The sequence below is a fragment of the Phoxinus phoxinus genome (genome assembly GCF_949152265.1).
Source record: "Phoxinus phoxinus genome assembly, chromosome: 9".
Taxonomy (NCBI): Eukaryota; Metazoa; Chordata; class Actinopteri; order Cypriniformes; family Leuciscidae; genus Phoxinus; species Phoxinus phoxinus.
Genome location: NC_136884.1, coordinates 5025309 through 5045676, shown reverse-complemented (window position 1 = coordinate 5045676; position 20368 = coordinate 5025309). Strand labels below are relative to the sequence as shown.

The 20368-nt window shown below is 38.3% G+C and overlaps 1 protein-coding gene across 6 annotated transcripts in view; it reads right to left on the bottom strand.

The window, feature by feature from the left end:
- The window catches only part of erc1b (ELKS/RAB6-interacting/CAST family member 1b), a 184026-nt gene that overhangs the window by 112859 nt on the left and 50799 nt on the right, over positions 1-20368 (bottom strand). For 3 of the 6 annotated variants that reach the window (XM_079624520.1, XM_079624523.1, XM_079624524.1), the window contains 4 exons: positions 19278-19418; positions 14334-14474; positions 12962-12997; positions 8670-8863 (listed from right to left, as the gene is read on the bottom strand). In XM_079624520.1, the coding sequence (XP_079480646.1) occupies positions 8670-8863; positions 12962-12997; positions 14334-14474; positions 19278-19418 (512 nt within the window). Of the gene's footprint in view, positions 1-5956; positions 5969-8669; positions 8864-12961; positions 12998-14333; positions 14475-19277; positions 19419-20368 lie in introns of all 6 variants that reach the window. The other 3 variants (XM_079624521.1, XM_079624522.1, XM_079624519.1) reach the window with 2 other exon arrangements.

The window sequence follows — 20368 nt, the reverse complement described above, 5'->3', positions numbered from 1 at the left end:
GCATTTTTCATCACATTTTTATCACTGCACCCACAGCAGAGTGAACTCTGTCCTCTCTCACAAATGTTGCATTGGGAAATCGGATTTATTGTAGTGAATCAGTTCATTCACATGGTTCATGTAAATAAACGATTCACTGATTAAATAAACGATTCCCTGATTTATTTAAACAATTCCCTGATTTAAACAAACAATTCATTGATTCATTTAAATGATTCACCATTTCATTTAAACCCCGAAATATTTATTTAAACAATGTTTTCTGCTCAGTTATATAAACACGTTTTACAGTTTTATTAGTTAGCTCTGGTGTTTTGTGCCAGATAAATGGTTTAATTGCAGAATTAAATGGTACCATCTGACAATTATACTTTCAGAAATATTATTTAGGTAACTAGTACTACTAGGACCCAGTGTAGCTTGACTGTAGTTGAACTATTTTATGAGCATCTCTGCAAAGTCGCAGCTCCAAAGTAGCTTCCCCGACACTGCTAATTTGATGGCTATTTAAAAATCTAATAAAAGTGCCTGGAGTCTGGAAACATCAGGCAAGATGTGCTGTGCTGTCAAAAGACCATCTCGAAGATAACATGACCATATAACAAAGCAAAAGAAAGACTTTGTGTGTGTGTGTGCTCAAGGGAGTTTGTGTAACAGGTCATAAATATACTGGAATGTTCCTATTTGGTGTTTCCAGAAGAGGCCAAGCCATCTGCTTGGCTCCGCTACACTTGCAATAAGCAGCTGACTGTTTTTATGCATTGCAGGCCAGCCCTTTATTCAGGGTTTTGATTATATGTTTATATGTCTCCATTTGAGCTCTGATGTGATGGGATAGGTAACCCCATTTCACAGAGTTCATGAGGGAAACACTTCTACAACAATAAAGTGAAACGATGACATCTAATTCAGATGTAATTCGCCAGTCGTTCTGGTATTTTTGATATGCTGTGATAAAAGCATGATGGCGCAGGAATATAACAAAAAAACATTCTTAAACCTTGCTGAAAGGAAGGCTTTGTGGGGTTGATATTACCAGCACGCATGCCAATATTTCCAGTGAGCTCCACTTCAGATATAAGTGATGGTGACACTCTAATCTAGCCCATCCTGTCAGATTAAATCAAATATCCATTCCAAAGAATCCTTAAATGGACCCAAAATATAGCCCTGCTTTATGTCCAACAACAGTGAAGTATTGAACCACACAAACATACATGACTCTTCTATTCTGACTATGGAAGTGTCATGTAAATACTTTCACCTAACCATTATAATCAGATTAAACCAATATTCTAATTTCTAAAAATCTGAATAAGAATAGTTATATTTGTATGAATTTGAATACACATTATTTGAAATATCTGAAAATTCTGAGATATGAGGGTTTTATTTTATTTTTTACTAAGAACGCATTCATCTGATTGGTGACAGTAAATATATTTATAATGTTTCAAAGATTTCTACTTCAAATGCTGTTATTTTGAACTTTAAACAAATGGATCATGTGACACTGAAGACTGGAGTAATAATGCTGAAAATTCATCTTTGCCATCACAGGTATAAATTATACTTTTAAAATATATTAAAACAGAAAAATGTAATCTTAAATTGCAATAAGATTTCACAAAATGACTGTTTTTACAGTTTTTTGATAAAATAAATGCAACCTTGGTGAGCACAAGAGACTTCAGTCAAACACATTTGTCAAAAACAAATCTGACAGACAACAACTTTTGAACGGTTGTGTAAAAAAACAGGAATAAATACAAGAGACTTTTGAAGAGAATGTCTCACTTTCTTGCTAACACACAAACCTAAATGGAAACATCTCTGTGTACTGAACTCAACTACGCACGTGTGCAAGGGCAGAGACCCCATTTACAGGGCCTTCTTTGTCAATTTTCCCAATGCCAACATTTTCCTTTCGTCTAAATAAAACTCTGGATCACATGCGTAACCCCCTGTCATCTTCCTCCTCTCTGTACTGAGCTTTATGTTGCATTAGCGGCCATATTATCAGAAAACTGTATTTGAGTACTGGTGTGGCTTCAGGCACCGAGAGAAGCAACATTAAAATGAGTGGAAAAAATGAAACAGGTAAACAGGTCTATGACAGGGCACTGTAACTGAGGGAGAGAAAGAAAATAATCTTTCAGCACAATTTTGAGGGTGTCTAGAGGAAAAACACACTAATTAAACATCAAAACACAACATAGAAACCTAAAAAAAAAAAAAAAACGCAAACACAGGTGAAAATGGAGTGCGCTTTGGAGAAAGTTCAACACTCCAGTCTAACCTAATGCTTTTTAATGAATCTTATCTTCACAGAGCTCAAACCCTGAAATTTTATCAAAAATAGTAATTCATCTAGATCTTTAAATTAATAATTCATCTACAAAACAGCTTCAGGCAATGTTCACAGGCTTGAAAGCACTTTGAAATTCTCATGATATCGGCTTGAGTGTGTGAGCAAACATCAGAAAGTTTGTTAACTTTTAGCTATAAAGATTCTAAACTTCTGCATAATGAAGCCTTTGAAACTTGCATCCAGTAAACACCTCTCAAAAAACTAAATAAAAAAAGTAAATTTACCCTCAGCCAAATTAAGGCCCCAGGGACGGACATGCACTTTCTGACATCCCAAAGCCATGACGAGGCGAAAGCAAATGTTGTTGAATGACCACCGCTGCAAGGTCAAGCTAGAAAAACAAAAAGCAAACCAGACCTCAAGCGCAAACGCTTAAAATGACTTCTTATAAAACGTTCGCTCTTTCAACATTTCCTTTCTCAAAATAATATGAACCTACATTTCTAAACAATTACGTTCTGTGGTCACTTAACTGGAGAAATGAGGCCCGGCGGGCATTAAAGCAAACGTTATTCCAAAGTTCAATCGCACCTGACACTTAATAACATAAAACAAGACCCAATGGTAAAATTGGGTGCGATTTTGAGATGAATGCACACGGAAATCAATGTTGAAGAAATAAATCCATCACGCCGTTATGAGGAATTCTGGGTAGAAAACAGAAAGGCGTCTAATGTTACGGAGCCAGCGAGCGTTTATGAGCGGGCTGCGCAACACAGAAGGCTGGAGATGGTTACCGCGCCGCGTTTTCATCCAAGCCTTTTGGGCTCACTTTTTGATGTCATTTTTCTTTTTCTTTTCAATTGCGCTGACAGAATTGCACATAAGTGTGCCCACACTAACAGTCCAGGATGGGATAAACAGCAGAAAGGTTGAGTAAGGACAAAAATCGTTCTGTTTATCACAACCACGACCTGTTTGACCAGCAGAGAACAGAGTGGAACGCCATCAAAGACTGTTTGAGTGCGTGTGTTTACTCCATCCCTCATCCCTCTCAAAGCTATCCTTTAATGTCAATTGTGTCTTTATATTGGCCGGAAATCTCCTTCCTGGCGTTCAGGATATGTTCGTGAGCTCAGGACTAATAAAAGGCAGGAAATGTGGGTTCTTCGCAGGCTGTGGCCATTTCTCTAGCAGCAGGTGGAGGAGAGCTGGCAAGAGCCGCTGCGTGATAGCGGGACTCATTTTCACAGTTCTGTCTGTGGCAAGCGCTAACTTTTCGAGCCTAATAGACTTTGGCTTGTGAGAACGTTTTGCGGCCAGGTGCACGATGGGGTGTCCCTGCGTCTCTTACGTATCACCCAGTGTGGAGCGGACGATTCCCTACGGACCTCGACTAATCTAGTTAATCATGCGGTCGGCCCTGAGGCCAGGCCAGCCAAAGCTAACTGGAAAGCACACAGAGACAACAGACAGGCGGAGGTGTTCCCCGAGCCGGCCGGATCGTATGCACTCGTCGACAGGCCCAGAGAAGCAGACCTCCCTGTCAGTGCGGGATTGTGGCCTTCACCTGCCGGAGGAACCGACACCAACAGACCAGCGCAGCAGAACAGCCTCCCGCAATAATGAGACACAACCCAGAAATACAGCCTTCTACCTTCTCCAGAATGAGTAACGGTGACTTAAATTACACAAACAGAGCAGAGGTGGAACAGAGAGGAAAAACAGGAGGAGGAATGACAAAATACTATACATTACATAGACCGATAATATATATTACATATATATTATAAGTTGACAAAATAAAATACTGTATGTTAATGTTTAATGAAAATTATTTTAATATTGTGTGCAAAATGATTATGCCAATAAAATACGATATAAAAAATGTAATAATAATAGGAACAAATAAATTATACCAAAAACACTATATCATAAATAAAACAATAATGCTAAAAAAACTTTATTTAATATTGTGAGCAAAACAATTTTTTAAAATATATTTTAAAAAAGTAAGAAATTTTTTTACATTATAAACAAATCAATCATGTCAATAAAAGTATAATACTTTGTTGTATGTATATATATATATATATATATATATATATATATATATATATATATATATATATATATATACATATACATATACATATACATATACATATACACACACCCACACAATATGTAATTTTTTTACATAAAAAAAATAAAACAAAAGACAAGTCAGGGACTGCCATAAAGAGACAGATCGAGGAAGAGAGAATGAGAAACAACAACAAAAATAGAAATACAGGTATAAAGACAAAATAAGAGAAGAAAGAGAATGAAAACAAGAGAATGAAAAGAAAAATAGCCAAAATAGAGTGAGAAATAAAAAAAACAAGAGAAACCAAAAAAAAAAAAAAATGCGAAGAAAAGGACAGAAACAAAGAAAAAGACTTCAGGGAACGACGCACATCACATTTATTGTCAAGCATTTGTAGACTAAATCAAGAGGCCCTGGAGCTCAGCAGCAAATGCGTAACACTGGGGAAAATTCATTTCAGAGTGACACGGATTCCTTTTCATTACGCTGAACCCCTTCATCTGGGGGAGATATCAAATCGGCTATGTTTGTTGAGATCCTGAGATCCAGAGAATAAATTAAAAAAAGCCGAGAGAGAGAGAGAGAGAGAGAGAGAGAGATAGAGAGAGAGATAGAGATAGAGATAGAGATAGAGATAGAGATAGAGATAGAGATAGAGAGAGAGAGAGAGAGAGAGAGAGAGAGAGAGAGAGAGAGAGAGAGAGAGAGAGAGAGAGAGAGAGAGAGAGAGAGAGAGAGAGAGAGAGAGAGAGTTCTGTCAAGCGCTCCCTAACACTCAGCTTGTTTTCTAGTGGAGCAACAAGAGCGGAAAAAATAAAACAGTTTGACAAGTCTCTGTTCCAGACCAAACTAAAAAGAGATGCAAATAATAACCATGATAAACAAGCCGAACGCCGAGATCCCAGCTGTAGAGGGACGTGTCCGTATTGACGGCGCGCTGGCAGAAGAGACAAGCTTTTCAACACCACGCGGGAGAAAATGACTGATGGAGATTCTTTACGCTCCAATTAGAAGTTCTGCAAGTACTCTCCCTCGTTCTTTTCCCACATCCTTTCTATCAGCAGAAGCTCTGGCGAGTCGTTCGTTTCTTCTTCTGAACGCCATCTCAGCAGACCTCACAGGTAAGTTGGCATGCATTAATAAGACAAGCTCTTCTGTTTGTAGTGCCTGCTTGACCTTCCCAGGTTTCCTCATTCCTTCTTTTGAACCTTTAATCAATTCAGGTCAGAGCAATTCTGTTTTTTTCCATAGAAACTTTAGAAGCAAGTCCAAGGGGAGTGATGGAGGCAACAAGAGCAAATTGGGGTTAAGTGCATCGCCCAAGGGCACCACCACACCACAATCAACCACTGAATTATTTTACCCCCATCTAGCGGATACAGTGTCCCCCCCACCGGCCCCTCAATAACACAAGTCCCAGATCCTTCGAACCATCCTTAAAATGATTTACAGAGTGGGCCCTGTTAAAGCAGCACATAGTTTGTGTGTTACAACGTAAAGAAGTTGATTTGCAGTACAAAGGAAGTGCAAGCAAGGAAATACATAGGCATACTGACCTTGAAGCCAGACTGAGATGTAGACAGCATTCCAGTGAAAAGAAACGAAGAGGAAGAAAGAGAGAAATAGAGGTGAAATACACACAGAGTGAGCTGGGTTAACTTGGAAAGCTGGGTAAGACAAAAGAGTTAAAAGTACATGTAGACTTCTGATACACACGTACTGAACGGGGAAAAAAAACATTGACAAAAATACACCTCACATGCTACTCAGTTTAAAGAAAACATACAAAGGCCATATAAAGTCAATACAAAACAGATGTGAATTGATTTAAAATTGATTATGCAAAATAATATGATAATTCACAATTAACCTGATATCAAAATTTCCAGAGAAAAGCCCCCAAACGATGTGACAAAACATAAACGGAGCTTATAAAACACATATAAACATAAAAAGCACACATTTAAAAAACCATGAGAATCAGCTTTGCTATCCTTACAAATCGTGCTTCTGTTGTGTTCAACCTCTATTTCTTTGTTACACGTCTCTTCAGTCTCACCCTCCCATCTTAGCTCCCTCTCAAACAGTGAGTCTTACAATCCTCCATAATTACCGGCGAATTTACAGCTGCCGAATTTATGAAATAAATACCCCAATGCCCCAATTCAACCTCTGCCATTTTTCGGTGACTTTGAAGGCATTTTCGAACAAGACCTGCCTCCGCACCACTGATCTGCAACAAGAGGAGCTTTGGCTTCTCCATCTCGGAGTGAGAAAGGTAATCCTGACTCGCTCTGAACAGAACGCGCCGCTTCTACCTGCCATTCGCGTCTTGATTAAAGACGCAGGCGCTAACAGAAGAGGATCTGTCTGAAAAACTCTCCGTCAAAACCACATCAAGAGTCAAACTCCAGAGTGCCGGGAAAATAAGACACGGAAAGAACAATGGGAGGTTTTTGAGAACCGAACTCCCCGGTGTGTTTCGAGAACATAACCTGGCTCTGAGCGGTAATTAGCTCGGAGCGCCACGGTTAGCAACTGCGGCTGGTGTTTATTTCAGAAATCTTCTCTCAGTTGACATGAATGATGCATCGAGCCAAGCATATGGAGTTTGTTTTAGTCTAATCCTCTCCTAACGCGGATCTGTAAAGCGCGAGACGTTCAACGCAAGTCAGATTAATATTTATGAAACAACAGAAATCCACCAAAAACACTTCCAGTATTCAACAGCAAGAGCCTCAGTGCAAATAAATGTCCCTGTCAGGCTAAAGCGGGGCTTTCTGTAGACGCTGGTGCTTGGGAACGGTCTTTGAAAGGCCTGATGGAGGGTGAAAGGGAGTAGCACACGACTGTCAATGCACAACATCCACATCCGTGACCTCTTTACCGCCGGGCCAGACTCTCCCTCACATTCTTGTCTGTTTACACTCCAGCTCTACTTCAATTATTCATTATCTTTATTTATTTATAAGAGCTGTGAAGATGTGAAAAGGTCTATATTTGCCTCTCATTAATTAGTCCAATTACACAGGCCGAAAACACAGATGTTTACAGTGCAAAATGTCTAGAAAAACGCTCCGGGAGGAGCAGACATGCAGTTGAAGGTGTGCAATTCATAAAGTGTTCATTTATGGAGCTCTTTGTTGCTTAATCACTTTATTATCCATGTCTACGGACACAGAGCATACTTTGGGATCAGAGCAACGTGTTGGGGATTAGTACTAAACCTACAGTCTATGACTGCCATGGATCTACTAGACATGCTTAATGACAATGCCAACATCCCATAATGCTATTGCTGAAGCTGCCCTCCAAATCTCCAGCGACTCATTCCTGGTCTGACGCCTAAATAAACGGAGGATAAGAGATGACTGAGTGGGTGAGAAGGAAAGCTAACAGAGAACACAAACAGAAAAGTGAGGAAGACAAGGAACAACATTGTCACCCTCATCTTCATCCTTGTGCCATACAGATCTCTCAGTCTTGGCGGTTCTCCAAAAGTAAAAAGGCAAGTTGTGCGGGCAACCCTGGCCACTTATGTGCACCCAATTGAACTACACAATGAAAAATGGGACGCCCTATGGACTTCAAGGACACTACAAGGCAACAAGAGCACAAATCAACATCAAGTGCACTATTTTGGACTGGTGTGGTCACCTATCTTTTAGTGGCAATATACACAAAGATACATGTATACTAGGGTTTTCACAATGCCAAAATGGTGGCTGTCAATACCCAATACAAGGGAAATGTCACAATTGTTGCACTCGGTACTACCAATACTGTAGAAAGTCTTGCATATTTACTTTTACGAGAAATACGAGAAAAGGCTTTATTGCCAGATGGAGAATGGAAAATAAACTAAAGTTGCACAAATTAAAGAATGAATAGTAAAATATTGGGCTAAACACACTAAACCGAACATGCAACTGAAATATCACATGCATAACAAACAACATGGTAAAGCTGACAGAAATGGAGTAAGAGGGTGACAAGTAGAGAATCCAACAATTGGGGGACAAAAATCTGACAAAATCTTCCTTTCCAGACATCTGGGGACATCTTCAGTATGTAAAACATTCATAAATTAAATAAACCACGTTTATATTATAAAGGGTTTGGGATAGATGGTAGCAACTGTATGTGTGTGTGTGTGTGTGTGTGTGTGTGTGTGTGTGTGTGTGTGTGTGTGTGTGTGTGTGTGTGTGTGTGTGTGTGTGTGTGTGTGTGTGTGTGTGTGTGTGTGTGTGTGTGTGTGTGTGTGTGTACCTCTCTAGCTCGTTGATCTTGTGATCCTTGTCATTCTTCTCATTCTCCATCTCTCTGAGGATTTCCAGGAGCCGGTCCACCTCGGTCTGTGACTTCCCAGCATCCTCCTTGTAACGCGCCACCTCCTGCTCGAGTGTGGCAATGCGCTCCGATAGTCCTGAATTTACCTGAGCCTCAACCGCAACTGACTGAGCCTGTAGAGACCAAAGGTTGAGTTTCAGGGGGTATGAAGCTTATAATATGACAATATGATTTCAATTTGAATTGTGTAAATTTGAATTATTGCAAAACAACAATAACAAAGTCTAGCTTTTTTATTTATTTTAAATAATATATAAATAAATTAAGATGATCATAATAAGAACAATAATTTAAATGATATAATAAAATAAAAAAAAATTGAGTATATATATAAAATAAAGTGAAAGTTGAAAAAGTAAGTTTCAGGGGGCGAACCATTTTTATTTATTTAAAATAATATTAATCAATAGCGGTAGTAGTAATAGTAGTAGTAATAATAACAATAATAATGAAAAATTATATTAAATGTAATTAAATATTAAACAGTATTGTCTGTGAAAAGGGAAAAGCACCTAGATGCTGCCCCGACTTCAACTCTCCATAGTTGAGTAGAGACAAGCTATCAGCGGTCAAGCATGGCCTAGACACAGCCACCGGTACATGTGTGTCTGTGTGTTGTTTTGAGGTCTAAGACACCCAACTCACACCTGGAGGCTCTGTGTAAGGTCCCCCATTACATCACAACAGGATACGACCTCATTATGTGTGTGTGTGTGTGTGTGTGTGTGTGTGTGTGTGTGTGTGTGTGTGTGTGTGTGTGTGTGTGTGTGTGTGTGTGTGTGTGTGTGTGTGTGTGTGTGTGTGTGTGTGTGTGTGTGTGTGTGTGTGTGTGTGTGTGTGTGTGTGTGTGTGTGTGTGTGTGTGTGTGTGTGTACACATGGAAACACAATCATGCTGAAGTCATCAAAATAATTAGTGACATTACGGCCGTCTAAAGTGCCGGGTCAAGGGCCTCATCTAATGAAAAGTAAATCAATTCACTTCCCCCTGACAATTAAAGGAGTCAGCCATAATGTTTCTTTCATAAAAGTCCTCTAAAAGGACACAGGTGTCTTCCTGCTGCAAAAAAAACACTGTGAAAACACAAAAACAGCGCAGGCTTTACAAGGCGAGTGACCATGACTACATGCATGTGTGTACGGACCAAGTCTGAATGCAGAAGACATTCAAAGATAGCTTGACTCCATACAGAATATGTTAAAATAACAACCAGGCACAAAAATAGAACAAAATAAAGTAAATCCTTACTGTGTCATGCTGGTTAAAAATACAGCAAAGTGTCTGGCCTCAGAGGTCTCTTTAGACTGGCACTGGGTGAAAGAGGACTGTTCTGGTTTATTGAGGATAATATTTGAAGGTGACGTTTAGGCCCCGCTAATTAGCTTTATTAAAGTCTCGACCTGAGGTTGAGTAGGTTTCCACTCGGACCGCCAAGAGCTTGTCATGTATGGACGGACCGGTTGCTGCGCACAAGGGCTTTTACGTGTGTGTAAAAGGGCAAGTCTGGCAAATAAATTAAAGTTTGTATACGAAAACACGATATAGACACGTAATGTACAATTAGCATCAAGAAAGTGTCAGAAAGAGGGCGGAGCAAAGTAAATCTGTGAGTACAAGGCATGTTCCATGAATAGGGTCTGCAACTATTAAATGATGTAATCATTTCTTTTCATATTTACAAAAATATACAGTATAACTAAAAAATTTATATAATTTGAGCTGTTTATTTTCTATTAATTTCTCTGTAAATGGAGGTTTCAAATTTTTCAAAACCAGTTACTAAAATGTGGGGTATAAATACATTTTAGGAAAAACAAACTGTGACTTTAATTTCTTAGAAAATAAATTTAGTAAAATAAATCAAAGTAATAATATAATATATTATACACTATACTATAAAATAACATACATACAAGTAGCAGCTAGTTTAGGACCAAATTCTGGTTTGAAGTGATTGATAGACCTATATTTTAAATAAAAAAAGTGTGTGTAAATATATGACAAAAGATTATTTACTTTATGTCAAATGCCTTTATAACATAATTACCGGTATTCATGATTATGTCAAAACATTGAATTTGCTGCATGATTTTAATTGTTAAACAGACTTTTGTTCTCGGATATATATTTAAAAAAATAGATGAATATAGATATTAATGTTTTTAAAACATTACTGCTTTTCATGCAAGGCTAAATTAATGTTTAGTTTAATTTATTTATTAAATACTCAAGTTGGAAATGTGGCACATGACTATTCACCTGATCACATAAGAAAAGCATGTGTTCAGGACCACAGACAAACTCATTCACAATACGGACACAGCTGTGTCCTTTCAAAAAAAGACAGAGAAATGGACAAAAACAGTCACAGCGAGACAGACAGACTGGGTAGGAAATAACTAGCATTTGTATAGTTATTAGTGGGCTGTAAGGGACACTGTGTCTGCTTGTAAGCTCTGTGCAGTGTGTTGGTATTGGAACTCTAGAGCGGTCAATCCATATGGCAACATCTTTCCGAGGAACAGCCAGTGTCCCAGCGCAAAACGGGGGATTGTGGGAAATGCGGTTTAATAATGTTGTTTAATAATGTGTTTGTGCCTGTTTGGCTGGGCAAAATAACAGAGCGGCTGTGTGAAAACAGCACACATTTGCAGTGTTTTTTATGCATTTACGGACTTTCTTGACCTATAAATGTTCTTGTGAGAAAACATCACGTTGCTGAATGATATGAATGTGCATGTGTGTGCAGCAGGGGATATAAAACAGTTTTGATGTGCCTCCATATGAAGTAGTTGAGGAAGTGTATTGGGGGACTCTTGGCTGGTTTGTGTAATGTACACTGTTGGATGTCTTGGTGGCATGTCTGTTCTGATTTCATGAGCCTCGCTGACACCTTAATCCATGTACACTCCTGGCGGTCACGAAGGGACAGTCGAGTCCTCCAGCCCCCTTTCTGTCTCATCCAATCACAGCAGACGCCCACCGAGCTGTCAGCGGGTTTTCACTTGCACTGCTTTTATATGAGACCCTGTGCGAACACAGACGCACACACGCTGCCAGAGATTTCATTACTCTTGGAACAGACGATGGGACCCAGATCTTCTCATCAAGCCACGCGAAGAGCTCGGAAAATGCGTACGAAGGTGATCGGTTCATATGTGAGATCGACATCACTATCCAGAACTAAATGTACACTGCAGTCTGAAAAACTAACAACCACAATTGCACAGAAGCACACAGACTATAAACACTAAAGCTTATGCATATTTAATGGAAATTTAACTTGAAAAATTCAAGCGGTCATCATTTACTCGGCCATGTTGCTCCATGACTTTCTTCCGTAAAACTCAAAAGAGAAATTTTGAAGAGTGTTTATGCTGCCCTTTTCCAACAAATTTTAGTCTACATTCTGTCAAGCTCCCAGAAAAACTGTAAAAGAAAACACAATAAAAGTGGTCCATATGTCCAACTGTATGTCAAGACTTCTGCAATAAGGACAGACTTAATTGAAAAAAGTTTTATTCTTTAAAAATCGAATCATATTCCCCTTAATAGCTTCCAAATCTCATTCAAGCATTAGCAAACTCATATTTGGAGCACCAAGATGTCAATTACACCAACCGCCATTTGAGTTTCATTCTTTGCTTGAGAAAGTAAAAACACTACTACTAATAATAATAATAATGGTGGTAATAAAAATAATATTAATCATCATCTAAAATGTTTTTCATTGTTTGGCATACTGGTTTGGAACGACAAGACAGCAAGCAAATGATGACAAATGTTAATTTTTGAGTTGAACTATCCCTCTAATAAAACTATACTAACGCTAAAAAGGATCAGGGACTTGTGGAAATGTAGCATTTGTAGAGGCACGTGCACACCATGCTGACACAGCTCAATGCGACACGTATCAGCTTACGAACACGGCACTAAATCCAAGCTCTGCTGCGGAGCAACGTCAAACCACACAAGACCATCACTCTCAAGCTTTAGATAAGAAAAGATCTCATGCAAGCAAATCTCAGAACACTCAGAGACTCCGCCAGCCCCCTAACATATCCTCTCTATCTCACATACACACACAACTAAACTTGAGATAAGCCTCAAGCTCATGCAAGCAAAGCTCCACTCACACATTTATTAGTTACACACACACAGAGAGACACTGGCACTGCTAAGGGAGGCTTTTCACACCAAGATGCACTTACAAGATTGAAGGGATGGCCTGACATGAGCTCAGAGCGCTTTCAGAAAGAAAGAAAGAAAAACAGAGGGGTTGGGGAAGAAACAGAATTGGGTGATACACAGTGCAATGACGAAATATTTTATAGGAAAAACGTGAAATATCTGATCTGGTTTAAAAAAACAGGAGGAGGCGAAGATGACAAAGAGGCAAGATCAAGAGAGAAAATGAGAGAAAAGAGAATTAGAGGGGATGAAAACATGGCGATGAGGAGAGAAGTCACAGACATGGTTGGAGAAAGAAGTGGTGTCAAAACATCACTTATGGTGGTTTGAGAAAGCATGAGCTGCAAATAGAAGAGACTTGAAATCATTGGGAATAGGGCTGCACGATATATCAATATAAATATGATCCAGTGTTTTTCAGTTTCTCGGAGCACACTGACAAAACACTATCATGGCCTGCAAGTGTGTAAATGAACACAGTGCTGCACTTCACTCTAAAACACACAGCGCATATTTATTTGCCGAAAAACTGCCCAAATAAAAGCTTGATGGTTTAACATTAAGAAATGAAAAAATATTAGCCCTATTCGGAGGGGACTAGTTTTCTAAACAATGTTTCATGTAGAGAATCAGACTGGACTAACATTTATTGCAGAGGTGGGAGTGTGTGTTTTCTAGATGTGGGCGTTACAGAAGGTCATCTGCTGTGCTTCCGTGCATGACGCATGTTTATTAAATAATTACTTAATGATATAGCTTTAATTTAAGTTTACAGAAGTTGCTGTTAATAATAAACCCACATAAGTGAGTTTTACCTCTAAAATAATGGTTCAAACTAATGGTTCAAACTAAATGTACAATAATTAAGCTAATTCCATTCATTACTTTAAAGCATTGATAGAAAATGTTTTTCTCTCTAAATAAAACTAGACTGATTCACACAGTATGTGCTGTGCATACTATCATAGCAAAATGCTAACAATCAACTTTGAGCATATCTTGAGTATCTTTTCGCACTTGCATTTGAGTGACTATTAACATAACTGCTCTGTTGGAGTGTTTAAAATCAGTCAAGTACAATATTCTGGTTCATTAGGAATGCTGCCGTTGAAGGTAGCGGTCGTTGTTGACCATGGACAGCGAGGCTGCTAGCTAGGGTCTGAAACAGAGCTAATATCTTCCCTATAGCACTCGACAGAGAAAAGCTCCACAGGTAAAGTGCACTTGGGCAAACATTCAGCTCATTGTCATTGTTTTAAGTGTTGTCAGAGTGGCGCTAACAGCGTGCCAGTCACCATAATGGCTTGTTACGCGCTCTCGGCTGCTTAGCTGACGAGACTCGCTGTATTTGCTAGCGGTGATGCTTCAATTCCATCCAAGTGTCTGGCTCACCTTCTTGAGCTGATTCTCAAGTTTGGTGCATTCCTCTTTCTTCTGCTCAAGAGCGATTTCGAGAGTCTTCAGCTTGGAGTCCTTCTTCAGTCCAGAGGAGGCCAGGGACGAGGCGTGCTCCTTCAGGTCCAATACAGAGGCCTGAGGGCGAGGGAAAGGAAGGTTAAATCAAAGAGCACTTATTGAACAATCTACCTCTGAATGGAGACGATCAGGTTTGGGGGGAGAAAAAGCTAATGAGAAGCATGAGGAGACTTTGCTAACGTCATTCCACAGTCCCTGATTGCACTGAAACAACCTGAGCACAAACACATGTAAATATGCAGATCAGAACCACAGCCAGCCGCTTCGAGCCAATTTCAACAGCAGGAACCACGACGAGCCAAGACAAATTGCCATGTGACATGGTTTTATTCTTTTTCGAAACACACATTTGTATACAAACACGCAATCAAAAGGGTTGAATTAAATCAGATCAGATTGGATCAAATAAACTGGACCTAATCTGGAAACATTTGAATCTTTTTAAAGGGACAGTTCACCCAAATATGACAATTCTTACACACCCTTGTTTCATTTCAAAGCTGTATCATTGCTTTTCTTCAGTGTAATGAATAGAGATTTGAACTTTCCAGCTTACAAAAGGATGCAAAAGCATCATAAAAGTGGCTCATACGTTTCATACGGTATATTCTCAAACTTCTAAGGTCATACATTATTTTGAGTCAAAAGATTTTCATTGAATCTTTTGATCAAGTTCACAAAACCTAAATGATCCGTTCATGAATGAGATCCAGTTTCAGAGTTCAGCTCACTGACTCACTTAAAGCTGCAGTCGGCAGGTCTGGCACATTGACTGGATTAGGCCAAATTTTGAATGTATACAACTCTCATGCCCCTCCCCCACTATCACTGAGCACCCTCCCATCGAGTTCGTGCTCGTCAGTGTGTGTGCACCAGATTTTCTGTGAACGCGCCCGTCTCATCAGCATCGATCAACACCATGGAGTACTCGGAGGTATGCTGACCTGGCTAATCTACCCATAGATAGCAATTGCTAACGTTGTTTATACTCAAAATTAGCTTATTTGATTTGTTAGAGTTTTGAAAGCATGTGATATTGTAACGTGCGCGAGGTGGGAGGGGGATCTGTGGCGTGTGCACGAACTGTGATTGACAGTCAGATCTCACACCCCCCTGCGCTGACTGGACCAGACGGTGGATTTTTGCAAAACAAATAATACGCTCCAGGTGGAGGTAGAAGCGCGGGGTTTTTTCTAAAACTGTTTATATGTTACAAATTTATTTTGTTCTGTCGGAGCATAGTGTCGGTTGCAGTGAATATGATCAAAAAATTCTTGCCGACTGCAGCTTTAAGATTATCAGTAAATGGTAACTTTAATTTCAGTCGGGTTCTCACCAAAAGCAATCATATAGAATCCTTTGAATATAGCGCTATAAGTTATACGGACCGCTTTACGATACTTTTATGGTGCTTTCGTATTTGCTCCAACCTTGGGTGAACTGTTCCTTTAAAAGCACACAGGGTTTTATGAGGAATAACACCATAAAATATGAAACAGGAGAACGATTTTGTGTAACAGTAGCGGTTACATCTCAATAATAATATCACAAATATTGCGCGCTATTATGTACAGGGCTCTGCACATATGCAGCACATCAGCTCTCTGTTTTTTTAAGCCGAGTCTCGGGCATGCTGTTAAAACTGCAGCCCTCCATCCATGAGGCCTTTCCTGCCGTTTCCGCTTTCAGTCGGAGAGCCCCACAATTTCACACTCGACTGGAGTCCGCGGACCAAAATACACACTTAATGTTCATACTGCCGCGCCGCGTTCTCTCGCGTTGGTAAAGAAAACAGGAGAGGGGAATGATGGGATGTGCTGGACTCCACACTTTATGATTAGAGTGCGGGAGGGGAGGCCGTATGAGCTCGGAGCGAAGAGGTCACTGCTCAGGAACAATACAATGCAGGAAAAACAAAGAGAGGGATATAACAGGATGCTGAGTGATGGGAGGCTGCCACATACAGCTCAGGACAGCAGAGATCCGAGGACACTGACGCTCTGAGCGCTATGTGCAGCAAATAGACATGGCTGGATCTCATGAAACCTCTCAAGATTTATGGGGCACATTTCACCACAAAATCATATTTTACAACAGTAAAATTAAACCCACTTTTACCACAATGTTCATTTAATCATATATATATATATATATATTTATATATTTTACCATTTTAATATTAACTATTCATGAATAGTTCATGCATATGTCCTTTTTTCAATAATTTAATCAAGATTTAAGTTAAAATGTATATGAATTAGGGCTGTAACGATTAATCGCGATTAATCGAAATCCAAAATAAAAGTTTGTGTTTACATAATATATGTGTGTGTATTGTGTATAATTATTTTGTATATATTAATACACACACATGCATGTATTTATTTGAGAAATATTTGCATTTATATACTGCATATATATTTTTATATGATTTATATTATATATAAATAGAAATATTTTATATATAAATAACACATTTTTATTAAATATATACATGCATGTGTGTGTATTTATATATACAAAATAATTATACACAATACACACACATTTATTATGTAAACACAAACTTTTATTTTGGTTTTCGATTAATCGCGATTAATCGTTACAGCCCTAATATGAATGTACTATCGTTCAAAAGAGTTTATGTTTCTGAAGTTTATATTTTTTATGTTTAAGTCTCTCATGCTTACCAAGGCTGCATTTATACGATTAAAAATACATAAAAAATTATCAATTGTAATAATGTATTTAAAAAATAACAAGGTCAGAGCCAATATAACAGCACTTCAACATACTGTACTCTATAAATAAAGGCAAAAAAATTATTAAAATTATCTTATTGACCCCGAACTTTTGAACAGTTGAGAATGTCTTTGTATTACAGTAATTGTTAATTTTGTTCAATTCAATGCGTCATTTCATTCCTGCAAACTATAATTTCTTATTCATCTTTTTGATTTTGGTGTGTAATGTGACTTAAGATTTCATGAGAATTTGTATGGCCTTTTGGAAGCAAAGAGAAATGGAAAGGGGGGAAAGAAAGATGCCGATGAGAGGAAGAAGCGACGGGGTGAGACAGGAAGTGGTTTAGTGGTGGGGATGTGCATCGCCCATGTTCTAGAGGCAGACAGCGGAGAGGAATGCAGAGATCACAGCAAACAAGAATAACCTGAATAATAAAACAGCCACAGACACAGAGCTGCGGGAAAGCTGGTGTACGTGCACACTGCAAACTCCATCATTAGAGGGATAGTTCACCCGAAAATTAACATTCGGTCATCACTTACTCACCCTCATGTCGTTCCAGAGCCGTATGACTGTTTTTCTTCCATTGAACACATATGGAGAATTTTTGAATAATGTACAGGTCACTCTTTCCATGCAATTACAATAAATGGGGACTGAAGCTTTCATGCTACAAAAAGGACAAAAAAAGCACTATGAAAGCACCATAAAAGTTATAAAGTAGTCCATATGAACTGTATGCTATATTCCAAATCTTCAGAAGCCATATGAAGCCAAAACTGAAGTCGTTATTCAAAATAAAATAAAATAAATAAGAGAATTTTGAGGAAATCTGCTCTAAAAAAGCAAAATCCTTATGGTGCACTTTGTGAAGCTTAACATTTTCAGAAATCTTCAGCGACCAATTGATTATTCTTTTATTTTTTTACATTTCCATGAAAGGAAAAAATGTCATACAGGTTTGGAACGACATAAGGGTCAGTAAACGACAACCACATTTTCATTTATTTTACAATGACGTAAAGGCCATTGGAGAGACACTAGCTAAAATACAAGAAAGTGCAAAAGGAACAAAGGAAAGAGAAAAGGGATGGAAGGCAAAAAAAAAAAAAAAAACCCTGAACAACAGAGCAGAGTTGAAGACAGAAAGAGAAATGAGCAGTTGCTCTCTGGGAGGGGCCGTTCCCTCACATTTAGAATCCTCCATTTATCTTCTTGTCACACACACACACACACACACACACACACACACACACACACACACACACACACACACACACACACACACACGACTGACAGTGCTGTGGGTCCAGCATGTCTGTTCTCATCGCTACAGCTCCTCTGGGATTGTGCGGATGGCTGTGGAATCAGTCTGTCTCTATCAAGCCTGACTGAGCACCTTATCCAATAGTACAATCTAAAGGAAGTTGCTTCTAACGCTGTCTGGGATCCACTTCGACCTCTTTAATCCGCACCTGACACATTATACAGGATTACTGCATTATAATGCCAAACCACCATCTGAATATATTGCACCTGTAACATGACGCAATAATCTACTAATCATACAGAAACATAAAATATGTGCAAATATATAACAGGAAAAAAAATAGTTTAATTAGCATTGATCCACTTGCATATTGGAAGGCTTGCTCACAGTTCTCCTGATAGATTTCATTAAGTATTCAGCTGTGGATTTTAGTTGAGTGTACAGGCCACGATTCAAGACTACAATATTTACACCGCAAACCCAAACTTCTGTTCACAAATATGCAACCAGATTACACAAATCTCAAAGTATGTTTGCAAGATGACATTGTAGTTTTAACGGTCATCAACAGAGTAAATGATGTTGTAGACAAGGTGGTTTTCTAAAAGAACACAACACATTATCTATTGAGTCCCAGATCAAAACATTTTGCTCTCTGGATATGGTTCGCCTCACTGCTACAATGTAAATCCATGTCATTTTTTCACCCATTTCATTGTCAACCAGGTGAAAATCATTAGAAAAACCCAGTAGAATGTGAAAAAAAGCATCAAATGTGCAACTTCTTACAACACTGGCATTAATAAAGCATTAGTTTGTGAGTTGAAGCAAACACAAGCGCTCACCTCGCGATCGGACAGATCTCCCTGCAAAAGACTGACTTTCTCTTTCAGCTCTTTCAGCTCTTTCTTGTTGCTCTCCAGTTCTTCGCTCTTCTCTCGCTCGTCTCTGTCCCTCTGTTCCTTCAGACGCTCGATAATACGCTCCTGCAAACAAGAGAGGACATGTTAAATGTGTGATTTAGAAGCAGGGGGAAAAATGAATCATTTACTCAACCTCATGTTGCTGCTAATAACCCATGTGACTTTCTTCAATGAAACACAAAATGAGATGCTTTGAAGGATCTTAAGCAGGTAAGCTTACCATTCAGGACAACATACAATTGTCTGCCAGTTGATGCAAGATCATAGTTCATTTTCACTTACTTCGCCCTGTTCCTCACGCAAAGCTATCATATGGGCTTTAGAAGATTTGGAATGAAGCGCAAATGTCTACTGAGTATGAACTACTTTTCTGGTAAATATGAACTGTTGACATGGAAAAAATCCTCTTTTGTGTTCCATGGGGAAAATATAGCACTATAAATATTTGGAGTGACATGAGTAATAATAGTGAGTAAATAATGACAATAGTTCCAAATTTACAAAAAACACACACTACTGCCTATTTAACAATATTATTAATATATACATAAAACTATTATTTATAACTTTACTAATATATTTACTAATAGTATTAGGTGATATATTCATATTAAATAATAATAATGCATTAATCTAGCAGAAAATACATTATTATTACTATGTTATTAATTATTTAGATGGTTTCAGTCATTGTTATTAAAAGTAGTAAACATTATTATAAATACATAAATAAACATGAATCTTGTGCAATAAACTATTATTATAATGATTATTAGTATTGATATAAAAAAATTATATTAAAAATAATTAAAATAAATATACTGTGCCTTTAAGCTTTCACTTTACTGATTGGATATCTGTATTATGGACGGTTTAACACTATAATAGTACATTTTATATAAATTTTTCTTTTAAAAGATTAAAGAAAAAAAGTGGCACAAAGAAAGAGGAAATGATTTTGTGGTTATGTGCATTCAGTTTGTGTAAGGGATGTAATATTTACCCAAAAACAA